The 26,570-nt window shown below is 44.5% G+C and overlaps 1 protein-coding gene across 2 annotated transcripts in view; it reads left to right on the forward strand.

Moving 5' to 3' along the window:
* The first annotated feature begins 11,923 nt into the window (after positions 1-11,923).
* Positions 11,924-26,570, forward strand: part of LOC120518611 — a 32,617-nt gene continuing 17,970 nt past the window's right edge. For both annotated transcript variants that reach the window (XM_039741486.1, XM_039741487.1), the window contains exons 1-2: positions 11,924-11,995; positions 23,778-23,804. In XM_039741486.1, the coding sequence (XP_039597420.1) occupies positions 11,959-11,995; positions 23,778-23,804 (64 nt within the window). In that variant the 5' untranslated portion in view covers positions 11,924-11,958. The remainder of the gene's footprint in view (positions 11,996-23,777; positions 23,805-26,570) is intronic.

Genomic DNA, 26,570 nt, shown 5'->3' on the forward strand with positions numbered 1-26,570 from the left:
GAGACAACAAAACACAATAGACTTTTATTTTATTTTTTGTTGTTTTTGCAATCAAATTTACTCATTAAAATTTTGGTGTATTTTACAACTTTTTCCTTCGTGTCAGGTGTTTTTTTTTTTTTTGTTTTTTTTTTTTGTTTTTGTTTAATACGGGTGGTGTTGAATGCTTCTCTTTCTGTGCATCTCTACATGCTGTACTTGATTTTCAAGTTTTTCTGCTTGTCGTCCTTTTTTTGGGTTCATTCATAGAGTCAAGTCTGGTTTGGCGTCGTCTTTTTTTGGTATTTTGCTCTGCTCCCCATCCTCAAGACTCTGGTTTCTGGTAGGCCATGAAGATTAAACTTGAGTACAATTGAAGTTGTACCATCTGTAAGTAAAGGCAGAAGAAATTATTCTTGTTATATATAGTTAAATAAATAAATAAATCTTCAGGAAGCAAAGATTGCGGCCCATCAGTCAGGGAAGGGGAAGCTGGAATTCAAGGGAGTGAAATAAGGCGCCTGTGAGCAGGTGCTGGTTCTGTAAATGGAAGTGACGTACACTTCGCATCTCTCTAAAACCTGACGGCTGATGAGCTTCACTCGCTTTGGGAACCTGAAAGCTGAGAAGCAGCCGTTACTTCAAGAGGAGAACTTCAGAGCCTAAGCTCGTGCCACAAACAGTTTTTCCCTGTGAACTTGTGGACGACAAGCTAAGAGCTGAACTGAGAAAAGCACAGGACCAGATCTCAAAGAGAAAGTCCATTCCGACTCAAGAAGAATCCTCCCTTTGAACCTGGAGCCGCAACAACTCGGCACAACATCAGACGTCATCCGTAAAGTATGGTATCATAAAACCTTATCTGTGCCAGGATCCATTAGAACTCTACACTCAATGGTCCCTTTATTAAGTCCACTGGGTGGGACAGAAATACTCTGACACAAGTTAAAAGGCTAAAGAGGTTTTTATTGTGGGGAACTCTTCCTTATAAGTGTTTCCCAGCACCACAAACACGCTTTCCATAAAACACAATATCACTGGTCTCTGCCTCCTTTTATTTATCACCCAGGAGTGCTACTGGTGATGTGAAATGGGATCCTACAGGGCTGCCCACTAGGACTGCAATACCCAGCATGCCATGTGGGCACCCATGGTAGGGATCCCAGCCAAGGTTCCTTGCCATCTAGCATTCCAGAAGAGACAGTGCCCTAAAGAACCTGCCCTTCCATTGCCAGGGTGTCTCTCACAACCTGGTCAACTGCTGGTTAACACAAATTTCTGATCAGCCAATCACATGGCATCAACTTAATGCACGTCGGCTTGTACACTTTGTCAAGACAACTTGCTGAAGTTCAAACTGAGCATCAGAAAGGAGACTGAAGTGCCTTTGAATGTGGCATGGCTGTTGGTGCCAAATGTCTAGTCTCTGACTATTTCAGAAACTGCTGATCTACTGGGGTTTTCACGCACAACCATATCTAGGAGAAAAAGGGAAAATATCCAATGAGCGGCAGTCCTGTGGGTGGAAATGCTTTGTTGATGACAGAAGAGAATGGCCAGACTGGATTGACTTGATAGAAAAGCTCAAATAAGCAGTCATTATAAATGAGATGTGCAGAAGAGCATCTCTGAACGAACAACACGTCAAACCTTGAAGCAGGTGAGTTATAGCAGTAGGAAAGCACACGTGGTATCACTCCTGTCAGCTAAGAACAGACAAATGAGGCTACAATTCACACAGGCCCACCAACATTGGACAACAAGATGATGAGAGGTCTGATGAGTCTCGATTTCTGCTGGTAGGCCAGACTTTGGCGTCAACAACATGAAAGCAGGGATCCTTCCAGTCTTGTATCAGCAGTTCAGTCTGCTGCTGGTGGTGTGATGGTGTGGTTAATATTTTCTCGGCCCACTTTGGGCCCCTTCAGTACCAACTGAGCGTCGTTTAAATGCCACATCCTACCTGAGTATTGTTGCTGACCATGTCCATCCCTTTATGACTGCAGTCTTCTGTTGGCTCCTTCCAGCAGGATAACATGCTGTCTCACAAAGCTCAGAACATCTCAGACTGGTGTCTTGAACATGACAAGGAACTCACTGGACTCAAATGGCCTCCACGGTCAACAGATCTCAATCCAGTAGAGCACCTTTGGGATGTGGTGGAACGGGAGATTCACATCACGGACGTACAGATGACAAATTCCTCCTGGCAAGCTTCGTTTTCTCCCACCCGAATGGATCTCAGAGTAGTGGCTGGCGGCTCCTTTTATAAGGCACTCAGAAGTGCTGCAGGTGCTTGCTGACCCACTTCTGGTTGTGGCGGAAGAGATGCCCATAAGGGCTCAGTAGCAGCTGTAGCTCCCCCCTGGCGGTGCCCATGGAACCCAACAAGGCGGATCATACGGAGCGCTGCGGGAGTCCGAGGCTCCGAGGGTTGGGGCTGCCACCTAGTGGTCCTGGTGAGGTAATACTCTGGATATACTCCCTCTCTCGGTCCTTGTAGCGTGGAGGCGTCCCGGTAAGGCAAGGGCCCCGGCCGCACACCGCTATAGTTATATATACCTATAGATACATACATTTTATATATATATATATATATATATATATATATATATATATATATATATATATATATATATACAATGATAATATTTCTATAATCTTGTTTATCAATAAACTGCATTCTATTTCTTAAAATGAGTGGGCTTCCATTACCTTGATACAAGTCTAATGGCTGGAGACCCCCACCTACAGAGAAAGGTAAAGCAAACAAAGTAGGAGCTTTACTCATTAATTTATTTAATCACTTATTGGCATTGCTGAAGGCCAAACTGTCAATTGACTGAGTTCAAATTCTCTGCCTTTCTTACATTGTTTTGTCATCCCCACGGGGTGCTAAGACAGCTGTGTGGTGGTCTGATCAAATTTCCATCACATGTCCCACTGTGACAAACTATTAAAAAATAAATAAAAAAGCTCAGACACTCTCCTGCCGCTCAAATCTGCGAACCAAGGCTGTGCCCGTATGTTATCCTTACACTTTCTAACTTATTAGAATACGAATGCTAATTTTGTCACAATTGACGCGTGTCGGCAAAGACAACGTTTGCTCTCATTTAAATATTGTTAACGACATTTGTGTTATTTTTTTTTTTTTGTGATGGGGGGACTGACGTATGAGCCGATTCGGACGTCGCGTCTGTGGATTGACGGCGCTGAGATAAAAAGGCCAATCCGAACCGCTCAAGACGAGGAGATGTCGGAGCCTCTAAAGTCTGTTGTGACTTCAAACGATGAGCTTCTCGATTGTCGCCCCGCACTTGTGGTGTCCCTGCATTGCGTATCGTGGTCTTTGTCTGGCGTGCATGTGAGCCATCGAGTGTGCCCGCAGTCATGTCGGGTGGCTTTAGCTTCGTGCCATCCATACACCGTATTGCAGTAACATGAAGTAGCGTTCCCAAGGCCCGCAGTGCAATGTGTTCATCAACGCAGGACGAGTGCAGGACGGGTAAAGAGCCACACTACTTTGTATGATTTGTAAATAATAAATGTTAGAATTTAAACTAGAGAATAATAACTAGGGCGGCACGGTGGCGCAGTGGGTAACGCTGCTGTCTCGCAGTTAGGAGACCAGAGTTCGCTTCCCTGCGTGGAGTCTGCATGTGGGTTTCCTCCCACAGTCCAAAGACATGCAGGTTAGGTGCTATGGCGATCCGAAATTGTCCCTCGTGTGTGGGCTTGGTGTGTGTGTGTGCCCTGCTGGCGCCCTGCCCGGGGTTTGTTTCCTGTTGGCTGGGATTGGCTACAGCCCCTGTGACTCGGGATGGGGAATGGATGGATAAATTAATAACTAATAATGAAAAAAACAACAGTAGTATCAAGTGTAACACACGTAATGCACACAAATTCACTGCTGGGGGGCGGCGCCACACGGAGTTCAGAATCCAGACTACCAAGGGGCAGAAGCTGTTGCAGAACCTGACCGATCTGGTTTGGATGCTATCTGCCAGATAGAAGTGAGACAAAGTGATTGTGTGGGCCTTTGCAGATTCAAGACTATAAATTGGGGCATAGAGACCCCTTCTGCTATGTGCATGATACACACCAGATGGTGACGCAGCTGCTCTGTGCTCAAAATGACTTCTTGCTTGTCTATGTGCTTCAGTGTCTCGTCTTCTTCTTTCTTGTTCTGTGTCACGTAATCGGCTTCCTTGATGCTCAGCAGATGTCGCTGCTGCTCTTTTCTTTCTTTCTGCAGTGTCACTTGGTTTTGTGATCAGCTTGCTGAAATAAACGCCAAAGTGGCCAAAGGTCACTTTGCTGAGGTTGCCACTACCTAATTTTTATCTTTCAGTTTTCCACAACATATCAAGTTATAAGCTTGAAGACCAAATCAAAGTTCAAGCCCCTGTAGTTCACCAGTAGCCACATGACAGATGGACAGGCTTTAGCATTTTCTTTTATATTAGCTGTGCTGCTTGTTTCAGGTGGGATGAAATTAAGCAATGTGAAGACCTCAGCATTAACGTCTGCAGCACACCATTGAGTGGAATGTGTTTGTACCTGTAATGCACGTAGTAATAAAATGGATTGCATTGGTCATTCCAACAGGTGGTACATCAAAAACATTTATAGTAAAAAAATGCATTAATACAAAGATTTATGGTGTGCCATCTGTTGGAATAAGAAATACAACACATGGGTACAAACACATTCCTCTAAATGGTGCATTGCAAAGGATTAAATAATGTCTCTGTTATGTGGGATTTATAAAAGCTGTATTAATGTTTCTGATGCGCCATCTGTTGGAATGAAAGAGACACAGATATGCAGGCACACCAACGTAAATTTTCATTAAGGTGGATTATTGTACGGAGGGCAACGTCTTAGTTGGGTTTGTGTTGATGATGTTTATGTGCCTCACTGTTACTTGAACAAGAATGGGGGGTCAATACGTCAAATGTTTTCCATTTGAATTATCTGTAATTAGGTATGAAAGCCCAGAGAAGATGCGCGCTTTCTCTCTATATACAGTATATCTATCTATCTATATATCATTATTATTATATAGTGCCTTTCCTATCCATCTATCTATATATAACGACGACTTTAATCTCGACATAAACGATGAGATTAAAGTGGAAATGTCCAGAATGTTGACTTTATTCTCGTAGTTTATTTTGTCATTAAAGCAGAACGTCGTAAACGTCATTTTCAAATCAATGTTTAATGTACTCGATTTTCTCAAACCCCGTCATAACTAATGTCGCACATTAAATGCTTTGTGTGAAGTCTTCCCTGACCCATGTTACTCGGTACACTGACTTCCTCTCTTCCTCTCCTCGACTTTATTCTCGACATATACTGTACTTGTTCTTTCTTCTCCGTGGCCCTAATACTCTTCTGTACTCCGGTGGGTGTTAGCGTATCATAATCTCTTTGACCAATAGCGTGAGTTTTCTGCCTTCGACTTATACGACCGACATTAACAATTCCAGAAATGATACGGTAAAATCAGGCCCTGACTTATCCGCGGGAGAATTTAAACGCGAGTATATACGGTAAGTGCAGCCGCATTTCGATATTAAGATTTTAACAAGCGTATGACTCTACTTTACTAATTCTATAATTGTAGCGTAGTGGAAAACTCCTCAAAAACTCGTTACGATGCATGTGTGTTCAACCTGCGCTACAGACCCCCGAATAACATCACAGACGGGGGGTCTGCCGCTGCTGGTCCCTGCGGATGAACGTCTGGTTTAACACGGACAGGACTAAAAACGATAACCCAGTCTAGATGTACACGTAATCAGGCCAAAGGAGAGCCTGAAGAAAAGCAAATGGCCAAGGCCTGGACTCGGAGGAGATCTTAGCGTGTTAGCAAGGCCTGTGTATCTGTGAGGAGTGTCGGAGTGTCGCTCAGAACGCTGGTAAAGGATTCAGAGTTTTCCACACAGCAGCTCCGAAAGAATTGATTTGATGATATATACTCAGCAAAAAAAGAAACGTCCTCTGACTTTCAACTGTTTTTACTTTCAGTAAACTTAATGTGTAAATATTTGTATGAACACTAAAAGATTCAACACCATAAGACATAAACTAAAAATGTTTCACAATGTGTCCCTGAATGAAGGGAGGCTCAAAATCAAAAGTACCAGTCAGTATCTGGTGTGGCCACCAGCTGCTTGAAGTACTGCAGTGCATCTCCTCCTCATGGACTGGACCAGATTTGTCAGTTCTTGCTGTGAGATGTTACCCCACTCTTCCACCAAGGCACCTGCAAGTTCCTGGACATTTCTGGGGGGAATGGCCCTAGCCCTCACCCTGCGATCCAACAGGTCCCAGACGTGCTCAATTCCTTCGACGATAAACACGAATCTGTCCATCAGTGACTCATCAGTGAAGAGCACTTTTTGCCACTCCTGTCTGGTCCAGCGAAGGTGGGTTTGTGCCCATAGGCGGCGTTGTTGCTGGTGATGTCTGGTAAGGACCTGCCTTACAACAGGCCTACAAGCCCTCAGTCCAGCCTCTCTCAGCCTATTGCGGACAGTCTGAGCACTGATGGAGGGATTGTGTGTTCCTGGTGTGACTCGGGCAGTTGTTGTGGCCATCCTGTACCTGTCACGCAGGTGTGATATTCGGATGTACCGATCCTGTGCAGGTGTTGTTACACGTGGTCTTCCACTGCGAGGATGATCAGCTGTCCTTCCTGTCTCCCTGTAGCACTGTCTTAGGCATCTCACAGTGTGGACATGGCAATTTATTGCCCTAGCCACATCAGCAGTCCTCATGCCTCCCTGCAGCATGCCTAATGCACGTTCACGCAGATGAGCAGGGACCCTGGGCATCTTTCACAGTCGGTAGACAAGTCTCTTTAGTGTCCTGCGTTTTTAGAACTGTGACCTTAATTGTCTACTTTCTGTAAGCTGTTAAGGTCTTAACGACCATTCCACAGGTGCATGTTAATTAATTGATTAGGGTTAATTGAACATGCATGGAAAACATTGTTTAAACCCTTTACAATGAAGATCTGTAAAGTTATTTGGATTTTTAAAACATTATTGTTGAAATACACAGTCCTGAAAAAGGGACATTTCTTTTTTTGCTGAGTATATAAAGAAGCAAGAAAGCCCATTAATAAGTTACGCAAAAATCCACTAGATGTCAGTATTGTTCTCAAATGAGTCGAATTACTAACTTGTTGACTATGGAGGAATATTTCGGACAAAATCAAATAAATAAATAAATGCGTAAATAAATAAAAGTACTGAGAAATGTGAGCCTAAATAAATAAATATGTCATGAAATGAGAGCATAAATAAATAAAAGTGTCACGAAATATGTTTTTTGTTGCTTATTTATTTATTTCATTTTGTCCGTAACATTCCTGTAAACCGTCGTGAAATACGACTTGAAATAAAACTGTCACTTTCACTCGTCAAAGTTGAGAGGGTGGGCTCTAACACGCCCTCTAGTTACTGATTGGTGAATCGAAGCGCAGGAATTAATTAGAAAAATGCTTACTACTGCCAATGAAATGGATTCTGCCGAAGATATTACGTATTTCAGAGAGAGAGTTGAAGATTTATCGGAAGAAATTACAATGTTGGCGGCCCTTTTAGATTCCGATATAGATGAAACTATTTTTGAAATTATCGAAGTACAGGTGGAACGGACTCGACTGCACTGCAGTTCAGGTGACACAGTTACCTGCTCTGGACGTCCATCCTTTGACATTCCAGCTGATTCAATAGAACACCTTCTGTTATGCGGTTTAAAAGTACGACAGATTGCAGATCTATATGGTGTATCGGAGAAGACGATCACAAGGCGAAAGAGTCAGTTTGATATACGGTAAGCTGCAACGGCTGTATTAGTTTAGGTACTTTGACATGGAATGCCCAAAGCAGCTCCAACTAATATTTTGAAATGAACAACTTTACCACTGATCAGAGCTGTACAGTTGTTTGAAAAAGTAGCTGCGAATATGCACCTGACTTTATACTCGTAAAACAAGGGTCAAATACTCAGTTCAAAATATTAGTTGGAGCTGCTTTGGGCATTCCATGTCAAAGTACCTAAACTAATACAGCCGTTGCAGCTTACCGTATATCAAACTGGCTCATTCGCCTTGTGATCGTCTTCTCCGATACACCATATAGATCTGCAATCTGTCGTACTTTTAAACCGCATAACAGAAGGTGTTCTATTGACTCAGCTGGAATGTCAAAGGATGGACGTCCAGAGCAGGTAACTGTGTCACCTGAACTGCATGCAGTGCAGTCGAGTCCGTTCCACCTGTCCTTCGATAATTTCAAAAATAGTTTCATCTATATCGGAGTCTAAAAGGGCCGCCAACATTGTAATTTCTTCCCATAAATCTTCAATTCTCTCTCTGAAATACGTAATATCTTCGGCAGAATCCATTTCATCGGCAGTAGTAAGTTTTTTCTAATCAATTCCTGCGCTTCGATTCACCAATCAGTAACTAGAGGGCGTGTTAGAGCCCACCCTCTCAACTTTGACGAGTGAAAGTGACAGTTTTATTTCAAGTCGTATCCCATGACGGTTTGCAGGAATGTTACGGACAAAATGAAATAAATAAATAAGCAACAAAAAACATATTTCGTGACACTTTTATTTATTTATGCTCTCATTTCATGACATATTTATTTATTTAGGCTCACATTTCTCAGTACTTTTATTTATTTACGCATTTATGTATTTATTTAATTTTGTCCGAAATATTCCGCCATAGTTGGCAGTGTAAAGTTGAAAGCAATAAAGTTGTAGATGAGATTCAGGCCGTCGTACAGATGGTGATTTGTATTTTTTTTTTTGGTCGAGATCCCAGGAACGCACCCAGCCTTGGCCCGACTCGCACCAGTCACACACAGAGACGCGACTTAACAGCAAATCAAATAAGTAACTGTGCGATATACTGAATGAAACACAAACAACAAATAAACAACTAACCCTCCCTTCTCCCCATTACGAACACAACAATAAACACTAATGACCAAGTCCATGAACCGTGCAAGTGTAACGGTAGCGGATGAAGTCGAATGGTGGGAAAGAGGAAGACCTGGGGAACGGCTTTCTATAAATCACGTATTAAACAGTCCTAACGGTAGTTCTGATGTGGTGAGGGGTGAAGAGATTTGGGGAGTGATGAAGTACGACAACCAATCCAACACAACTCACACAACAGGCTGGCACGAGAAAGTCCTTACATCTTTACAGGTTTGACGATCCACGATAGAAACGATATTCCACAGGAGGTACTGCAGATGGGTGAATACGATGAGTAGCCTACCATCAGGGGGCGCCCTAGCTGCCCCGGCCCTGACGCAGACAGATGGGAGACACCAGTTCAGCAAACACGTTTTTTTTTATTTTTCCCCCGTTTCCCACCTGTACAGCACAGTCCAGCACTAAACACTCACTTCACTTTACTTCACTCCACTCTGAGGCCCGTAAGGTGACGCCCCTGTCAGCTGCATCGCTTTTGACTCCGCCCACTTTCCATGCCCGTTCCCCCATCCAGGTGTTAGCGGTACACTTTTGTGCTAAATGTCCTGTTATAGTAATTGGTGGCAAACTGAACGTATGTGTGCAAAAACATATTTATTATAAGTTAAAAAAAAAGCCTTAGCAGGATAAACTGTCGTGTTGATGTACTAAACGTCTCTTCGCACTTGCCGCGGGGTCGCGAGCCGTCAACAATGCGGGCACGCAAAGCCGCTCGGCTAACAGAAGGTCTTAGTTGGGCGACTAGACTTTACGCCTCTTCGTACTTCTGAGGACGAGCGCTTCGTTCCTCTGGAGCATAAACTCCGCCACAATGAATGGCATCGTTAATATAACTATGAACATTTTGTACACCAGTAATAATACAATACTAATGATAGAACGCAATGATGTGTATGTGTACTTTGATTGTTCACACAAATTATATGATTTATTCTATTCAGAGTCTATAAGAATATGTAGTGTTAATCGTATTGAGTGAGGCATATAAGTTATTCTTCTTCCTTAGCATTTCCCATTTTTCTATGGGATCAGCCTACTGATTACCAGTGTAGATCCTTAGCCACAGAGCCACCACTCCGTTGAGTGCAGCATATAACTAACTTATTAAAAAGTGCTGTCTCATGAATAGATCTAAACGTATAATACTGTATAAAATACAAAATGTTAAGATTTTGTGTTCAGTTTGTTTGTAATATATATGACACCAAAACAACTGCTTCGGATACAGAACTGAGATACCTCGACAGCTTAGAAGCTTAATAAATGCTGAATACACATTTGAGTGCAGGAACTAAACGGAATTGAAATCGTCATGAGGGGCGTGTAATATGGGCGTTAGTTTACCAGCGAAACAGGGGAGGGGCTCCAGAAGGGGGAGTCAATTTATGGACCTCATAGTGTCTGAAGAGCTCGGATCTGTCCGAGGCCTAAACTGTCCTGACTGCAGCTGGACACTTCTGCCAGTTAAATACAATAAGACCAAAGAGCTTGGGCGGGTATATGCGAGTGTGCCCACTGATCGACTGGCACTCCATCAGACTCCCTGCACCCCTGAGCTGCACAGGCAGGTTAGAGAACGTTCCCACTAAACATTAGACGTCGTATGGACGTGCAGATCATGTCTATATTGCGTCCGTCGGTCCAAGACCAATTCTCGACTTCTACACGACGTGCAAACTATGTCTGCTATTTGGACGTCGATCTATGACCCCACTTAGACGTCGATAAGACGTTTAACATCGGACGTAACTTTTTTGGACGTCATGGGGACGTCTAAAAAAGGTGCAGGAAATTTAATGAATTATTTTAAGTTTTTTCATTAAAAAAAAGGAAATATATGTATATTTTTTTTACTTTTTTTTTTTTTTACAATTATGACAAATATCAGCATTGTAGTTAATTAATAAAAAAAATTATGGTGGGCATGATTTCATCCAGTCAATGCCACTGATTTGCTGAGGCAACGCGTCATCATATCCCAACGCCACTCTGATTGGCCGAGGCAACACCCCAAGGCATTCGGCGCGAATCACTTTGTTCACTCGATCGGCTCTGCTCAGTTTGTCTTGCAACAAGCGGAAGAAACGCTCGGCCAGGACACAGGTTTTCTCATTTTAATTAAAATGTGCACGTACGTGACTAACTGGACGTCCACTCAGGCAGCTGACCACTCGCCTAACACTAGCGGAGGGCCCTCCGTGTTTGTAGTGAGTGAAAAAGCAGAGAGTGACGGCGGGAGACGGGAGGCAGGCACAGTGAAGCAGACGCCTCGTCACGGCAAACACGAAGGAGAGAAATAGGGGAAGGTTTAAGCAGATTGGGGGTTCAGGTGTGCAGAAGTCGTTGCCAAAATGGCCTTGAAGTCCCCACTGCGTCAAGATCGGTGTCTTCTTGTCCAAATAAGGACACGTGTAACTTTGATGGGTGCCGTTTTCATTCAGCGCACATTCGGAAAGACAGTCAGAGATGGGGAGAGAGAGACCCTGCAAAACGGCGTTATGGTTTAACTCAGTTAAGATTTGGGACCCTCGCCTACACTTCGATTCGTCACTTTGAGTTTATGGGCTCGCCATGATATTTCCTGTTAATTTATGGCCCTTACACTTAAAAGGTGTCAATTTGCCTTCCATTTCTACTTTCAAAAGCATCTTAATAATAATTCTGGTGAAATAAGAAACTGTTGACTGCAATTTTATTTTAATTTACCGTACATCACATTCCAGCTCTTCCTCTCCGGTGACAAAGACTTGAACTTGAACCTCTGCTCGAGCGGGTGGCCCTCCTGCTCTCTTTGCTATACGCCATTGGCCACTAGGTGGTGCTGCATCTCCACGCCCATGGAGGAGTTTCCTGCTTTTTTTGCAGTATCCCCCACCCCTCCCCCCCTTTTCCGTTTTTCTTTACATTTAACGCTGTACTTAACCTTCGGTCCCCACACACTTCATCATGAAGCTGCGTTGCCTCTTTCTCCTCGTCCTAAACGGTGAGTATGTCACTTCTCTGTCACTATTCCTGTCACACTTTATGACACTTTGTGTCCAATAGTTTTATTTTGGCCATTAATTAATGCAGTATTTCCTTTTTTAAAGTGACTGGTCTCATTTCTGTGGTGACAATGTCGACACCCTCACCGTGTCACAGTGTGACATAATGGCTGAGTTTGCAATTATAGGGACGAGTGGCCAAAGACGATCTGTTAGCAGTTTGGGGCATCGACTTGTTGATTTTGGGTGGATCTGAGGCTTCATGGACACCGGTGGGAGTCCAACTTCATGAACATCGACGTTCATTGATCTGCTTGTCCCTTTTATGTAAAAATACTCACAAATCACAAGGCCGGTGGGTGTTTGTGCCCAGGTATATAAAAAGGGGAACTGGGCGGTGAGGCGACTCACTCGGGCACAACAGACTGAGCTTCATGCCCCCCATCTTCAAACTCTGACTCCTGCACCCTCAAGGCAGACGGCGAGATGTGGAGGGTCAGCAGATGGGGGGCTTTAGGCTGAATTTGTGCTTTACAGTCCAACGTGTTAGCAATAAGGAGGCCACTCTGCCGTAGAAGATGCCTTCCTCCATTTACATATAAAATGGCAGTCCAGTGCAGGAGTACGGCTGTGGTCAGCACCGCTGCCTTGTGCACTGAGGGTCCTTGGTTTCTTATCCCACGTCCAGTTGTTGTCTCAGCTGAGTTTTCATGTTCTTCTCCTGTTTGTCAGTTTTTCATCCCCTAAGACATTGAGATTCAGTCACGTGGCCACATAGTAGCAGACCTCTGTGATTGTGGGTGTGCGAGGGTGAGCCCTGGGGCGGTCTGGCATCATGTCTGGGGGTCCCACCCTGACGGACTAGACTCCCCACAACTCTGAAATGGAGTAAGCAGGACTGAGGATGTGATGTCAGTCAGTCATTCCTAACCCACACAGTCCTGGAGGGGGTCAAGGGGGTCTGCTGGGGCCTATTTGAGCTAGCATAGGGCGCAAGGCAGGAACGAACCCTTGGGGGGGGCACCACAAAGCAAACACAAACACACACACAGACACCCCAACACACCCACACCCTAAACTGACACACACATTCACATACAAACACACACAAGGACACACACACCCCAAACATACCGCCAACACACACACACACACAGAAACACACCCTAAACTGACACACGCACTCTAAACACACATCCCCCCAAACACAAACACTCACACACCGGCACCCCAAACACCCCCCAACACACACACACACACGGGCCAGTCCAGAATAGCCAGTCACGGGGAGAACATACCAGCCCATTTATTTTATATAGCGCCTTTCTGCCCCCTGGCCCGTTTACCGTACACACTCAGTTCAGCTCTTTCTTGTGTTCTGTGGCAGGTTAAGCCAGTTACTCGGCGTTGAGTATTTTGTCACTTACCTTACTAACGTCTGCTTTTATATGGTGCCTGCTTCTGTATTTCAGCTCTCCTGTGAGGTTAAATACCCATTTTGGGGTCATACAGTTTGAAGGTCCAGGGGGCTTCATTCGTAAAGCTGGCGTACACACAAAAACAGACTCGACATGTCCGTATGCAACACCCCACACAAGCGGTAGGGATTTCTAAAAGAAAACCTGAAGCGGAAGCTTGCGTATATTTATGGCAACTGTGCCTCACACTGAAAAAAGTATAACCTCCATTCAACTTCAAATAGTGAAGGTAATGATTCACACTTAATATTTTCAATCTGAACCAATAGAATTCTTTTTATCTTATCGAACTCACAAATTTTTAAATTGAGGCAAATCATTTGGAGTGATTGGGTGTAATTCACTTGTTTTATACTGACGTAAATCTATTTTTTAAGTTGTTACAATTTAAAATGGTTTATTGGTCGTAACGTGTTTTTATGCTATTAGAAATATGAACATAACACATTCCAATGCTGTACTTTTAACATTTATTTAAAAATCTAGTGCAAATACACAAGCATTTTGCAGTGTAAATCTTAAATATACAACAAAAAAGTTATTAAACGTTTCTACAGCTGTCTTCTACAAAGTTCTTATACTTAAAATTCACCGTTGAGAAACAGGGTTACTTACCAGAAATCCTCCGTTATAAAAGTCCGTTGCTGAAAATGACCAGACCTGTACAGCCACGTCCACTCCACTCGGGAAAGTGTTCACGCTGAAAGTCGGCACGCTGGAAAGTTCGACCGGAAGAAAATCCAAACGGCCCCTCAAACACAGCACACGAACAGCCTAAAATATTAGGTTAACTGAAATAGGATTTTTACGTTTATTTCCTCCACCATAACTTACTTTGGTACAACATTTTTTTTTACTTTGATTGCGATGTGAAACCAAATATTTCAAGCTACAACACTAAATGACTAACCTTAAGTTGCTTGAAAAAGACAATTTACGTTGAATGAACAACATCAATGTTATACTTTTATCAGTGCTGGCAAACGATGACCCCCCTCGATCAAGTGGGGCTGAATGCAGGCTAACTGATGACTCGCGCGCTTATTAATTCACATCTTCATTACTCAGAAACGACGAGTACGACGTGCAGATTGTATTACAGCTTCATTTCACGAGGGCCCATGCTGCGTATTTCCACTGAAGAACTTTTGCGTTTTGTCATCCCTTCATATCGACTACCTGTTGTGATTTGTCAGTTAAATGGCTGATGGGTGTGGTAGTTACTTTGTCCTGTTGTGGTATTTTGATAGTTTGAATTTTATATCTTAAAGTAATTAAGCTCATTTATCAGAGTTCACTATACTGCATAACGTAAAAGTGTTTTCCAGTAACGCCGGGCAGCTGAGACAAGATGCACGCGGACCACTTTAAGCTGTCAGCAGGATGTTTAGGCCGAAAACAGCAAAGCAAACGCACGATGCAGGAAGCTAATGATCTGTCTGTACGACAATTCTACGTGTTCTCGCTGACCGGGCTCACTTATCATTTTGTCCGGTGTCCGGCTAACAACTGGAGGCAGCCAATGATGATAAGAAACTTTGTATGATGTAAGAGATCTACTTTTGTACTTTCTACTTGCGTGTAAAAAGACCTGAACTAGCAGAATGCTGCGTGCGTTTAGTTACAGCGACCTGTGATAGAAGCTCCCTCTTCAAAGAGAACAAATGGTTTACAGTTTAAACTTCTCCTGCCTGTTTTCTCTTAGAGGTCATTTCTACCACACGTCACCCCGTCATGCCCGCTGGAACACCCGTTGACGAGGTGCTACGTCCAGTTTTCAACGGATGTGGTTGTTCACACATGAAATTTAACGGGTTGTTACCGACGTAAAAGCCCAATTTGGTTCAACGCGAGCAATTTAGTGTCGCCATAAGAGCACCGAGCGAGAACAAAGCTGCCTTTGTTAACTGTAAACAGTGACAGCATCCACAAGTCATCCAAAGTAAGACTGTTTTATGGTGGTCTGGGTCACCCTGTGATTCATTTATTTTGAGGTGCAGCGGCTTTGGCAGACACGATGGCGCTGTACATGGTGGCTGCTTGTTGGTAAGGAAACTGGCAGAACCCTTCATGTTTCATGTGGCATGTACTGTTCAATGCATCAGCAATCACGTCAGTACATGTGCCGGGTGACAGTGGTTACCCACCATTGCCCACCTAGATTGTGTTGGTCTGAGCAAAATATAATAAGAATACACTCACCGGCCACTTTATTAGGAACATCTGCTCAACTGCTTCTTAGCGCAAATCTCCAATCAGCCAATCATATGGCAGCAACTCAACACATGTTGGCCTGTAGACCTTGTCAAGACTGAAGTTCAAACCACAAGCATCAGAATGAAGAAGAAAGGGGACTGAAGTGACTCTGAACGTGGCATGGCTGTTGGTGCCAGACGGGCTGAGCTGAGTATTTCAGAAACTGCTGATATACTGGGATTTTTACAGACGACCATCTCTGAGGGTTTACAGAGAATGGTCAGAAAAAGGGAAAATATCAGTGAGTGGCAGTTCTCTGGGCGAAAATGCCCTGTAGATGCCAGAAGTCAAAGGAGAATAGCCAGGCTGGTTCAAGCTGATAGAAAGGCAACAGGAACTCAGATAATCACTCGTTACAACTGAGGTGTGCAGAAGAGCACCTCCGAATGGACAACACATCAAGCCTTGAAGTAGATGGGCTACAGCTGCAGGAGACCCCACCGGATGTCACTCCTGTCAGCTAATAATAGACAACTGAGGCTACAATTGACACGGGTTCACCAACATTGGACTTCAGAAGATGAATGAGGTCTGATGAGTCTCGATTTCTGCTTCAGCATTTGGATGGTAGGTCAGAATATGGGGTCAACAGCATGAAAGCAGGGATCTATCCTGCCTTGTATCAACTGCTCAGTCTGCTGGTGGTGGTGGTGCGATGGTGTGGTTGATATTTTCTTGGCACATTTTGGGCCCCCTTAGTACCAATCGAGCACCGTGTAAGTACCTCAGCCTACCAAACCAATCGCCACACAATCAGCTTTGTAATAAATGTAAAACCAGCTGTAAGCTTAGAATGTCGATTCTTCTAAACTGTTAAGGAACATCGAAAAAACTTTCTTTAATTATTCCATCCATCCATCCATCCAAGGTCTCATCTGTTCCAGCAAACATCTGGATATGTACAGTACATTTTAAGAGTCAAGGTGTTTTAACTAATTGTAAGTTTTGTTCTGTAGATACAATGGGGTACTTTTACTCTTTTCACAATATTGTTGGATTGAATTGTTATGCGCGGTTGTTGCACTGTTTTTAATACAGACCTTGTTTTTTATCATTTCACTTGTTCTTGGGAGGTTTGTGGGGTTTTATTTCACGTTACTAAGTTCATTTGTGTTCACAGTCTAGCGGAAGCCTTGACGAGTTGTAAATATTTATCTGTTGTCTTTAATAAATGTTATTTATGTGACTCTATAAATGTATGATCATTCCATCTGCTGCCAGTCTTGTCAAATTAACTCTTCTAACATAACATCAAGTCGAGTTTTGAAAGTCCCTAAAGTCCTCCTGTCTGTCACACTACTTGGTCGCGTATTCCAAGTGTCTGTGGTTCTCTGTGTGAAGAAAAACTTTCTAATGTTTCTGTGACGTTTTCCCTTCACAAGTTTCCAACTGTGTCCCCGTGTTCTTGATGAACTCATTTTAAAGTCACCGTCTCGATCCACTGGACTAATTCCATCCATCCATCCATCCATCCATTATCCAACCCGCTATATCCCAACTACAGGGGCCAATCAAAGCCAACACAGGGCGCAAGGCAGGAAACAAACCCCGAGCAGGGTGCTAGCCCACCGCAGGGCACACACACCCACACACACACTAGGGACAATTTAGGATCACCAATGCACCTCACCTGCATGTCTTTGGGCTGTGGGAGGAAACCACGCAGACACGGGGAGAACATGCAAACTCCAGGCAGGGAGGACTCGGGAAGTGAACCCAGGAGTCCTTACTGCAAGGCAGCAGCGCTACCACTGTGCCACTGTGCCGCCCGCATGAGCATTTATTATCTTAAATACCGGACTTGTGCTAAAATTAGTTTTCATGTTGTAATGACAGACAGACGCATACAGAACAGTGCAGCTACACGGCTGAGAAGTGACTTCGTCCGCTATGATGTCTTTTCGGTCATTCTCACTACTTCATCACTATGTGGTATAACAGCAACCAGAGTTTATACACGACGTGTTAAAACGCTGCGGCTGCTTTGTCACGGCATGTTTACTCTTCCAATTGGACAGAAATGTTAACTTCCTTTAGCTGCTCGGGCAGTCAGAGTGTGGATGCTGCGCCGCCTCATCGTAGTTCTGAAATCCGCGTCTCCTGTGGCTCTCCGTTAGCAGCTCTCTTAATGGCAGTCCTGTGACACACCGTTAACTTCAAAGGCACATTTAGCAGTTTCATGAACAAAGCGGTTTATATCGACTCCTGCACTTTCATCGTAACGCTGAAGAACAACAAAGAGTGCACAGCACCTACCTGCGATACTTTTAACACTCGGCCACTGACGCCGGCGAATGCCAAAGTATATATGATATGTATATATAAATATATTAATATTTATACATATAAATATATAATAAAAATATGATTTAAATAAAATAAATATATATAAATAATATATGATGTCTCTACAGGCGCTTTTCCACTGGATAGTACGGCACAGCACGGTTCAGTACAGCTCACCTTGGTTCGGCTCAGTTCGGCTCGGTTTGCGTTTCGACTGCAGTTTAGTACCGCTTTAGAGTGGGCGGGATTATTCACGTGTCGTTATAGTTGCGCCGCCTCTACTGCCGTGACATCGTGGAACTTTTACAACAACACGCAGACAACGACAACACTTTAGCTCGACGACGCGCAAGGGTAAGCATCTAAAAAAAGCACGTCACTAGCTAACTTTTATCACTGTTGCAAAGCATAAAATGAACTTAACTGCCAGTGTAACATTAAAATGCCGATTCTGTATATTACAGATCTTCCACATTTTGCAAAAAAGTCGCCGCAACAGACCATCTGTTTGGACATTTAACCGTGCCTCAGAGTGGTGGGATGTGATTGTTCCCGGTTTTACAAACACTCAGTGGCTGGAGAACTTTCGAATGTCTGAAGAAACATTCATCCACTTATGCAACAAACTGCGTCCAGCGATGGAGAGACGCGACACAAACTTCCGCGTGTGTGTACCTTTAAAGAAAAGAATAGCCAGTGATGCTGTAATGACGATTTTCTCCGGCCAATCAGTGACCAGCAGAGTTTACACGTCACGTTTTGGTAACGGTTCGGCGCGCTTGGAACCTCGGCTGAGGTGGTACTAAAAAAAGGACCAGGTACCAGGTACTGTTACCAGTGGAAAACGCCCCAAAAGTGAGCTGAACTGAACCGTGTCGTGCTGTACTATGCAGTGGAAAAGCGGCTTACATTGATGGATTAAAGGCCAGAAGTCCACATGACTGTCATCATCAAGTTCTTCCATGTGAACCCTGAATATAATGAGGACTGATGGAGGTCATTGATGTCAGGTAGAATACCTAGAGGGTGCTGGGTGGTCTCGTGGCCTTGGGACCCCTGCAGATTTTATTTTTTTCTCTAGCCATCTGGAGTTTTTTTTTGTTTTTGTTTTTTCTGTCCTCCCTGACCATCGGACCTCACTTTTATTCTATGTTAATTAGTGTTCCCTACTTTAAAATTATTTATTTTGTCTTTTTTCTCTTTTTCTTCATTATGTAAAGCACTTTGAGCGACATTGTTTGTATGAAAATGTGCTTTATAAATAAATGTTGTTGTTGTTGATGTCACTGAAAGGTTTTGCGTTGGGTTATGTGTATTCCTAATCCTAACACGTGCGATGCTCTCTCTGCACAGACGACACACTTTTACTTATGTGTTGAATTGCAGTCTGTTCATAGGAGGAACCTCGCGGTCTGTCAGCCCGGCTTAACGAGAGCACCGCGGCTCTCGGCAGTTCAAAATCCCTGCCCCTGCTGTGAGCGCTGCCTTCACGGCGCAATGGATTGGTTCAGAAATGTGACACTCAGTGAGTCGTTGAATTGTTCCCGCCCACTTCTCAGCGCAATTCGCTCCTGGTCGTCTGCAGGAAAGTCGCGTATGTCATAGGCCTGGCACAGCATCAGATAGCGCAGTACGCCTCATGTATTGTTGATGGCAGCGATTCTTCACCGACTATTTTGAGATGGCACAAGAAGGTGGCACGAAGTTCTGCTGTGAAGATCTAGCTGTCAGTCGTGTATTGCAAACAGGGCGACTTAGCTGCCACGCAAGTGGTGACTTTGAATTGAAACGCGTGCTTCTATATTGTCTTTTACTGGAGTGCATACATTTATGTGACAGGTGTCTGGTCGCACTTACAGGTAATCTAACTTTGACACCATTAAAATATCCGACTACGCCACCCAGAGACTGGGAACTCCTGAGATTTACAGAAAATTGCACACAGGGTTCTTTAAATTGGGCGGTGAGTAAACACACAATGAAAGACACAACAGTAATTTCAGGAAAAGCAACAGTAACTTCTATTACACCAGACAATAATACGTACATTAAAAAGATAAATGAACATAAACAAAATCTAACAATATCAGGAACAAAATTCCTTTTTTAGAAAGGAAAGCACACAGTCCACCCTCTAAAAGTCCATTAAAAACAAGCATTGGAGGAGTGGAGCAGAGTCCAGTCTGCGCACTGTGTTACCCCAACAACTAATCTTCCAGCTGTCCACGGATGCACTTTGTTCACCGGACACTCGTTTCCCAACAGAAGTTTTATCAAATCCCTGTCAGCGTCTCTTCGTCGTTCCTTTTTTTCTGCTCTGGGCTCCTTGTGCTGCTGTGACCTTGGGACGCCTCATTTCTCGTCTGCCAGCTTTGCTCGGTCCTTTCATGCGACTTCCCTCTCTCGCTGGACTCACAACTGGCGTCTCCTTGTGGAGCCGTCTCTTCCTCCCTGGAAGTAAGTGTTGCCGTCCTTGTGCCTCACGTTGTGCCAGCCAGGTACCCTCGTCTGCCTGCGAACCCCTGTGCTCTGTCTGAGTGTCTTGGCAGCGTTCTCAGTGGCCTGTCCCTCCCTTTGCCTTCTCCTGCCCAGAACTTTAAATCTCCTTCAGTACCTGCCATTATCAGTTCTGGACAATTAAACAGTGGCACATCTGAATGTTCTGTGTTTAACAATTAATGAAAACACAAGTTAACAAAATTTATTGTTACCAACCATGAATAAGTACAGATATGCTGATTAGAAACCAATAGCGTCAGACATGTAACCTCCAAGTCGGGTAAATACAGACATCCTCCAAGGAAGGAGCAGGTCTGTTATCACAACTTGGTGTTGTCTGTATACTCAACCAGCCACATTTCAAAGCGGCGACTCCTTTGCAAGACAGCAAATACTGACATCCTGCAGACAACCGGCAAAAATCAGTAATCCAGGAAATCGAAAAAAGGGTCCCCTTCTGATACATTTGTTAGTTGTACATTTCTCGCAACTTTAGTAATAAAAAAAATTACATTTATCATAATCTTTTTGTGTAAAGAGCTACGACAATATCTCTATCAATCTCAATCTATCTATAAAATAAGATAGATAGATAGAAAGGCTCTAAATGATCGATAGATAGATTGATAGATAGATAGATATGAAAGGCACTATATAATAGATAAATAGATAGATAGATAGATAGAAAGGCACTATATGATAGATAGATAGATAGATAGAAAGGCTCTAAATGATAGATAGATAGATTGATAGATAGATAGATATGAAAGGCACTATATAATAGATAAATAGATAGATAGATAGGCTCTAAATGATAGATAGATAGATAGATAGTGTCACACACGTGCGCATGGGAACCAGCTGAAGGGCCTAAACACTAGTAATTCTACGCCAGGCCAGGGGGTGACGGAGTGTACTGACTTTCTCTCTCAGTCCCTTGCAGATCTTTCCCAGGAAATCCCGCCTGTTGCCAGCCCCAAGGATGATGTCAATTCCGGGCACAAGGACACCACTCCCAGTTCCGGCATAGATGACGTCACTTCCCTTCCTGCCCTTTAAAACTGCCATCTTGCCTCAGTACAGGCAGCTCTGTTCTGGACTCTGAACTAAGCACATCGTGCTATTTACAACTACTTTGGCAGCCGATTCAATTATACGGGTGGCTGCCCCAAATCTTTATGATGTCTCCAACTCATTCTTATCACAATAGACAGATAGATAGACAGATAGATAGATAGGCTCTAAATGATAGATAGATAGATAGATAGATAGATAGATACTTTATTAATCCCAAAGGGAAATTCCCATACTCCAGCAGCAGCATACTGATAAAGAACAATATTAAATTAAAGAGTGATAAAAGCACAGTGCAAGTTAAAAAGTGCAAGGTGGAGAGTGCCAGGCTGGTATAACAGACAATAACTTTGTATAATGTTAACGTTTACCCCCCTGGGTGGAATTGAAGAGTCGCATAGTGTGGGGTCTCCTCAGTCTGTCTCTGAAGCTGCTCCTCTGTCTGGAGATGATCCTGTTCAGTGGATTCAGTGGATTCTCCATGATTGATAGGAGTCTGCTCAGCGCCCGTCGCTCTGCCACGGATGTCAAACTGTCCAGCTCCGTGCCTACAATAGAGCCTGCCTTCCTCACCAGTTTTTCCAGGCATGAGGCGTCCCTCTTCTTTATGCTGCCTCCCCAGCACACCACCACGTAGAAGAGGGCACTCGCCACAACCGTCTGGTAGAACATCTGAAGCATTTTATTGCAGATGTTGAAGGACGCCAGCCTTCTAATGAAGTATAGTCGGCTCTGTCCTCTCTTACACAGAGCATCAGTATTGGCAGTCCAGTCCAATTTATCATCCAGCTGCACTCCCTGCTATTTATAGGTCTGCACCCTCTGCACAGTCACCTCTGATTATCACGGGGTCCATGAGGGGCCTGGGCCTCCTAAAATCCACCCCCAGCTCCTTGGTTTTGCTGGTGTTGAGTTGCAGGTGGTTAGAGTCGCACCATTTAACAAAGTCCTTGATTAGGTTCTGTGGAACGAGCCCCAGACACAGACAGACAGACAACGTTTTCTCACCCAGCACACACATATTTATTTACAATATTTACAAGTTTTTAGTTCGTGCACAACCCAGTGCCTCTGTACCGATCCCCAAAAGTCCAGGCCTCTCTCTCCAGTGCCTTTCTTCAGGCCGCCTCCACTCCTCTCTCGCAAGACTCCCGTCCACTTCCACCCGACTCCAGTCATCGAATGAAGGGAGGCAGCCCCTTTTATAAAAGCCTGGATGGGCTCCAGGTGTTTCCCGACACTCCTCCGCGGACACTGACAAGTGCCAGCTATGCACCTGGAAGCCCTCCGGGTGTCCCCAGTCTTCTTCCCCCCAGCTCTTCCTGGTGTGGCAGAAGTGTTGAGGTCCAGGGCTCTCCAGGCACCGAGGCGCCCCCTGGCGGTGACCACGGGCCCCTACGGGGTTGAGCTTCCAAGCTCTGCACCCGTGGTCCCCAGTGCAACCAGGGCGGTCACCCCCTCGTGGTGTGGAGGAGGCGCAAGCCCTCCTCCGGTCCTCCTGGGTGTTCCAGCTGGGCAACACCCCCAGCCGTGTGCCACAGTTCCTATACTCCTCCTCCTGCCCACTCCTGATGCAGCCCACCATAGCAGTGTCGTCAGTGAACTTTTGCACGTGGCAGGACTCCGAGTTGTATTGGAAGTCTGATGTATGTTGGCTGAACAGGACTGAAGAAAGTCCAGTCCACTGCGGTGCTCCTGTGCTGCTGACCACAATGTCAGACCTGCAGCTCCCGAGACGCACATACTGAGGTCTGTCTGTAAGATAGTCCACGATCCATACCACCAGGTGTGAATCTACTCCCATCTCTGTCATAGTAATAAGGGGTGTGCTGCATCGTGTGCAAAAGTAGGTTTAAGTTGTGAATACACGAGGCTGTCAATTTGAGCACTTAATGAGATTGTACCCGAGTGCGCTGAGCCATTGTGACTTTCTTTTGAGATGTTAAAGCTATTGATTTAATAAAGCTATTGTAATAATCATAACCTGCATGTCTTTTTCCATACGAAAAACTGTAAACCGGCTTTTGCCCACCTCTGTATATCTCTCGGGCTCAGAAGAGATGAACATTTTGTGGCCTCGTGTGATGACGTCTCGTTTGTCACCGCGTCACTCAGAGTTTACTGAACGGCTGCTGCCATCACAAAGATGAAGACTGTTAATGAGAGCCTCCTTGTTGTTTCTCTGCAGGTTTGGTGAGGACTGTCGAGCCGCAAGGTGAGTGGACCGGAACTGGACCCCCAACTGGGGGGGCGGGTGAAGGTGTTTGGTTTGAGTGGCAAAGTCCTTTCTATTTAAATGACTAGAGATCAGAGGAGGGTATTGAATCAGAGTGGGAATTAATGGAGAACTGATAATCTGAGATTATGATGAGGCCGGTGTCAACATCTGGTAGTATTGTGTGTTTCCATGTTTTTAAATATTAAGTATTGAGATTTAGTTTTTCAGTTTCTTAACTTGAGTAAAGTTAAACATGAAATGACATCTCTAGAAGCAGAACGTCTTCAATCTGTTATCTGATAATCCCCTCTCCACAAAGTCAGCCACTTCTTCTTCTTCTTCTTTTTTTTTATAAGTTGTAAATCATTTTTAAGTGTTCACTCTACCCCAACACACACACACATCAGCACTTGTCCCAGTTTAGCTCTGGTGTGTCCTTGTCAGATGAGCCTTTGTGTTTCTTTTTGACCAACAGTGGCCATTAGAGTGTTTCAGATTTAAAATCTCCTCTGCATATAAAGACTAGAGACCCATCTGTTCTTCTGCACACACCTTCACTGTGCCGTTTTCACAATTTATTTGTTAGACTTTTCAAATTCAAGTAACCGAGTTCAGTTCTCTTTGGCTCTCACGTGTTTGTGAAGTTCCCACATTATTTCCAGCGCCTTTGGTGCGTATGCAGACCTCCTTCCCTTTTTCATGCGTCGTTTTGTCTCAGCCTTGTGTTTAAATTGTTTCAATTCGTATTTTTCCCTTCATCAGGCAACAGTCCACACCCCTGAATGACAAAACCGAAAACAAAGTTTACAAATGTATTAAAAATCCACAACTGAAATATCCCAGTATTCCGACCTTTTTCCTCAGCACTTAGCTGAAGCCTCTCTGGAGTCGTCTTGGGTTTGACATGACGAGTGCCGCCCACCTGGATTTGGGGATTGCCTGATGTTCTTCTCAGCAGATCCTCAAGTTCTGTCGGCTTGGATGAAGTCCATCTGTGGACGTTCAGGTCACTCCAGAGATGTTTCACTGGGCTCTGGCTGGGCTGCTGAAGGCCGTCCTCAGAGTTGTCTTTACCTTGTGTGTTGTTGGAAGATGAACCTTCGGGCCGTTCTGTGGTCCTGAGTGCAGGTTCTCATTAAGGTGATCTCTGGACTTTGCTCTGTTCCACTTCCCCTCGGCTCCGACTCGTCTCCCAGTCCCTGATGCTGCCACCACCATTAGATGGTATTGCACAGGTGGTAAGCAGTCCCTGGTTTCCTCCAGCCATGACACTAATCTTGGTTTCATCAGACCAGAGAATTTTGTTTCTCACAGTCTGAGTTCTTTAGGTGTCTTTTTGCAAACTTCATGCAGGCTTCAATGCGTCTTATGCTAAGAAGTTACTCTGTCCTAAAGCCCAGGTCAGTGGCGTGTGGACATGGTGGTTGTCTTTGTGAAGTCTCTCCCATCTCCTCACAGGTTTTCTGATGCTTAACCAGCCAGAGGGGCTATCAGGTTCTTGGTCGCCTCTTCTACCCAAGGCCCATCTCCACAAGTTGCTCAGGTTTGCTGGGTGGTCGGCTCTAAGAAGAGTTGTGGTTGCTCCAAACTTCTACCAGTTATGAATTCAGAAGGCTACTTGAGCTCTTGGGAGCCTTCACTGCTACAGGAGTTGTTTGTAGCCCCCTTAAGATCTGCACCTCGACTCTGAGCTCTACGGGCACCACCTGTGACCTCATGTCTTGGTTTTTGCTCAGCTTTAGGACCTTCTGTGTGTCTGTCCTAATCGGTGGAGTCACTTGAATCACCCGCAGGTGGAGTCCAAACATCTCAACGACAAGCAGAGGAAGGCGACACACTTGAGCCCAACCAAGTGTCGTAGTCAGGACTCTGAATGCTTGTGTCAATGGGATATTTAGATTTTTTAAAATTTGCAAATCATTTAAAATTTCAGTTTTCTCTTCGTCATTTTGGGGTATTGAGTTGCACAAGGTTGTAACAACAAAATGTTTTTTTCTCTTTCATTTCCTCATGGAGTTTTGTTGCAGCTCAAGACAGATTTACACATGGAGGAGATGAACGTAGTGTGACCAGTAGGGGGCGCTGCAGCCTCCCAATCCTGAGACACCACCACACAAACACAAGTCCCAGGTTCATATAAATGATTTATTATCCACACTTCCTTCACACTGGCTCTCAGCGCCCACAATTCCTCTATTTAACTCTCTCTTTCCTCTCCTCCATGCCACCATGTTAACCTTGTCCTCCTTCCACCCGACTCCGACTTGCCCAGATGTGCCAGTGCTGTTCCTTTTATCGTGGACCTGGCATAGCTCAATGGAGGTACTTCTGGGTCAATCAGAAGTCCCAGAAACCACGGAGCACACCTCCTAGCAGCACCCCCTGGTGGAGCCCAGGGAACCCAGCAGGGCTGCTCTATAGTAACAACTCCCAGAATACCCTGCGGGTGCCCATTGGTGTATCTTCCTCCTGGGTTGATGCCACCTAACATTTTGGGGAGGACATGTAGCTTGAATGATCCCCCTGTCCTTCCTTCGGGCTGGTTAATGTTCTTCCATCAAAACCTGCCAGGATGCCAGTGTACCCGTTCTTCAGATGGTATCCAATGCCCAGATCCCTGTGTCTTCCCATGTCCATTTGCCACCTGGGCCTCCTGGCCAGGCCTGGAAAGGGAATCCATTCTGGCCCCTACCTGCCATCCATCCCAGTAGTCTAATCAGGACACCATGTAAATTACCCAAAATATGAGCAGCTCCAGTGCTA

This window comes from Polypterus senegalus, chromosome 18 (genome assembly GCF_016835505.1).
Source record: "Polypterus senegalus isolate Bchr_013 chromosome 18, ASM1683550v1, whole genome shotgun sequence".
Lineage (NCBI taxonomy): Eukaryota > Metazoa > Chordata > Cladistia > Polypteriformes > Polypteridae > Polypterus > Polypterus senegalus.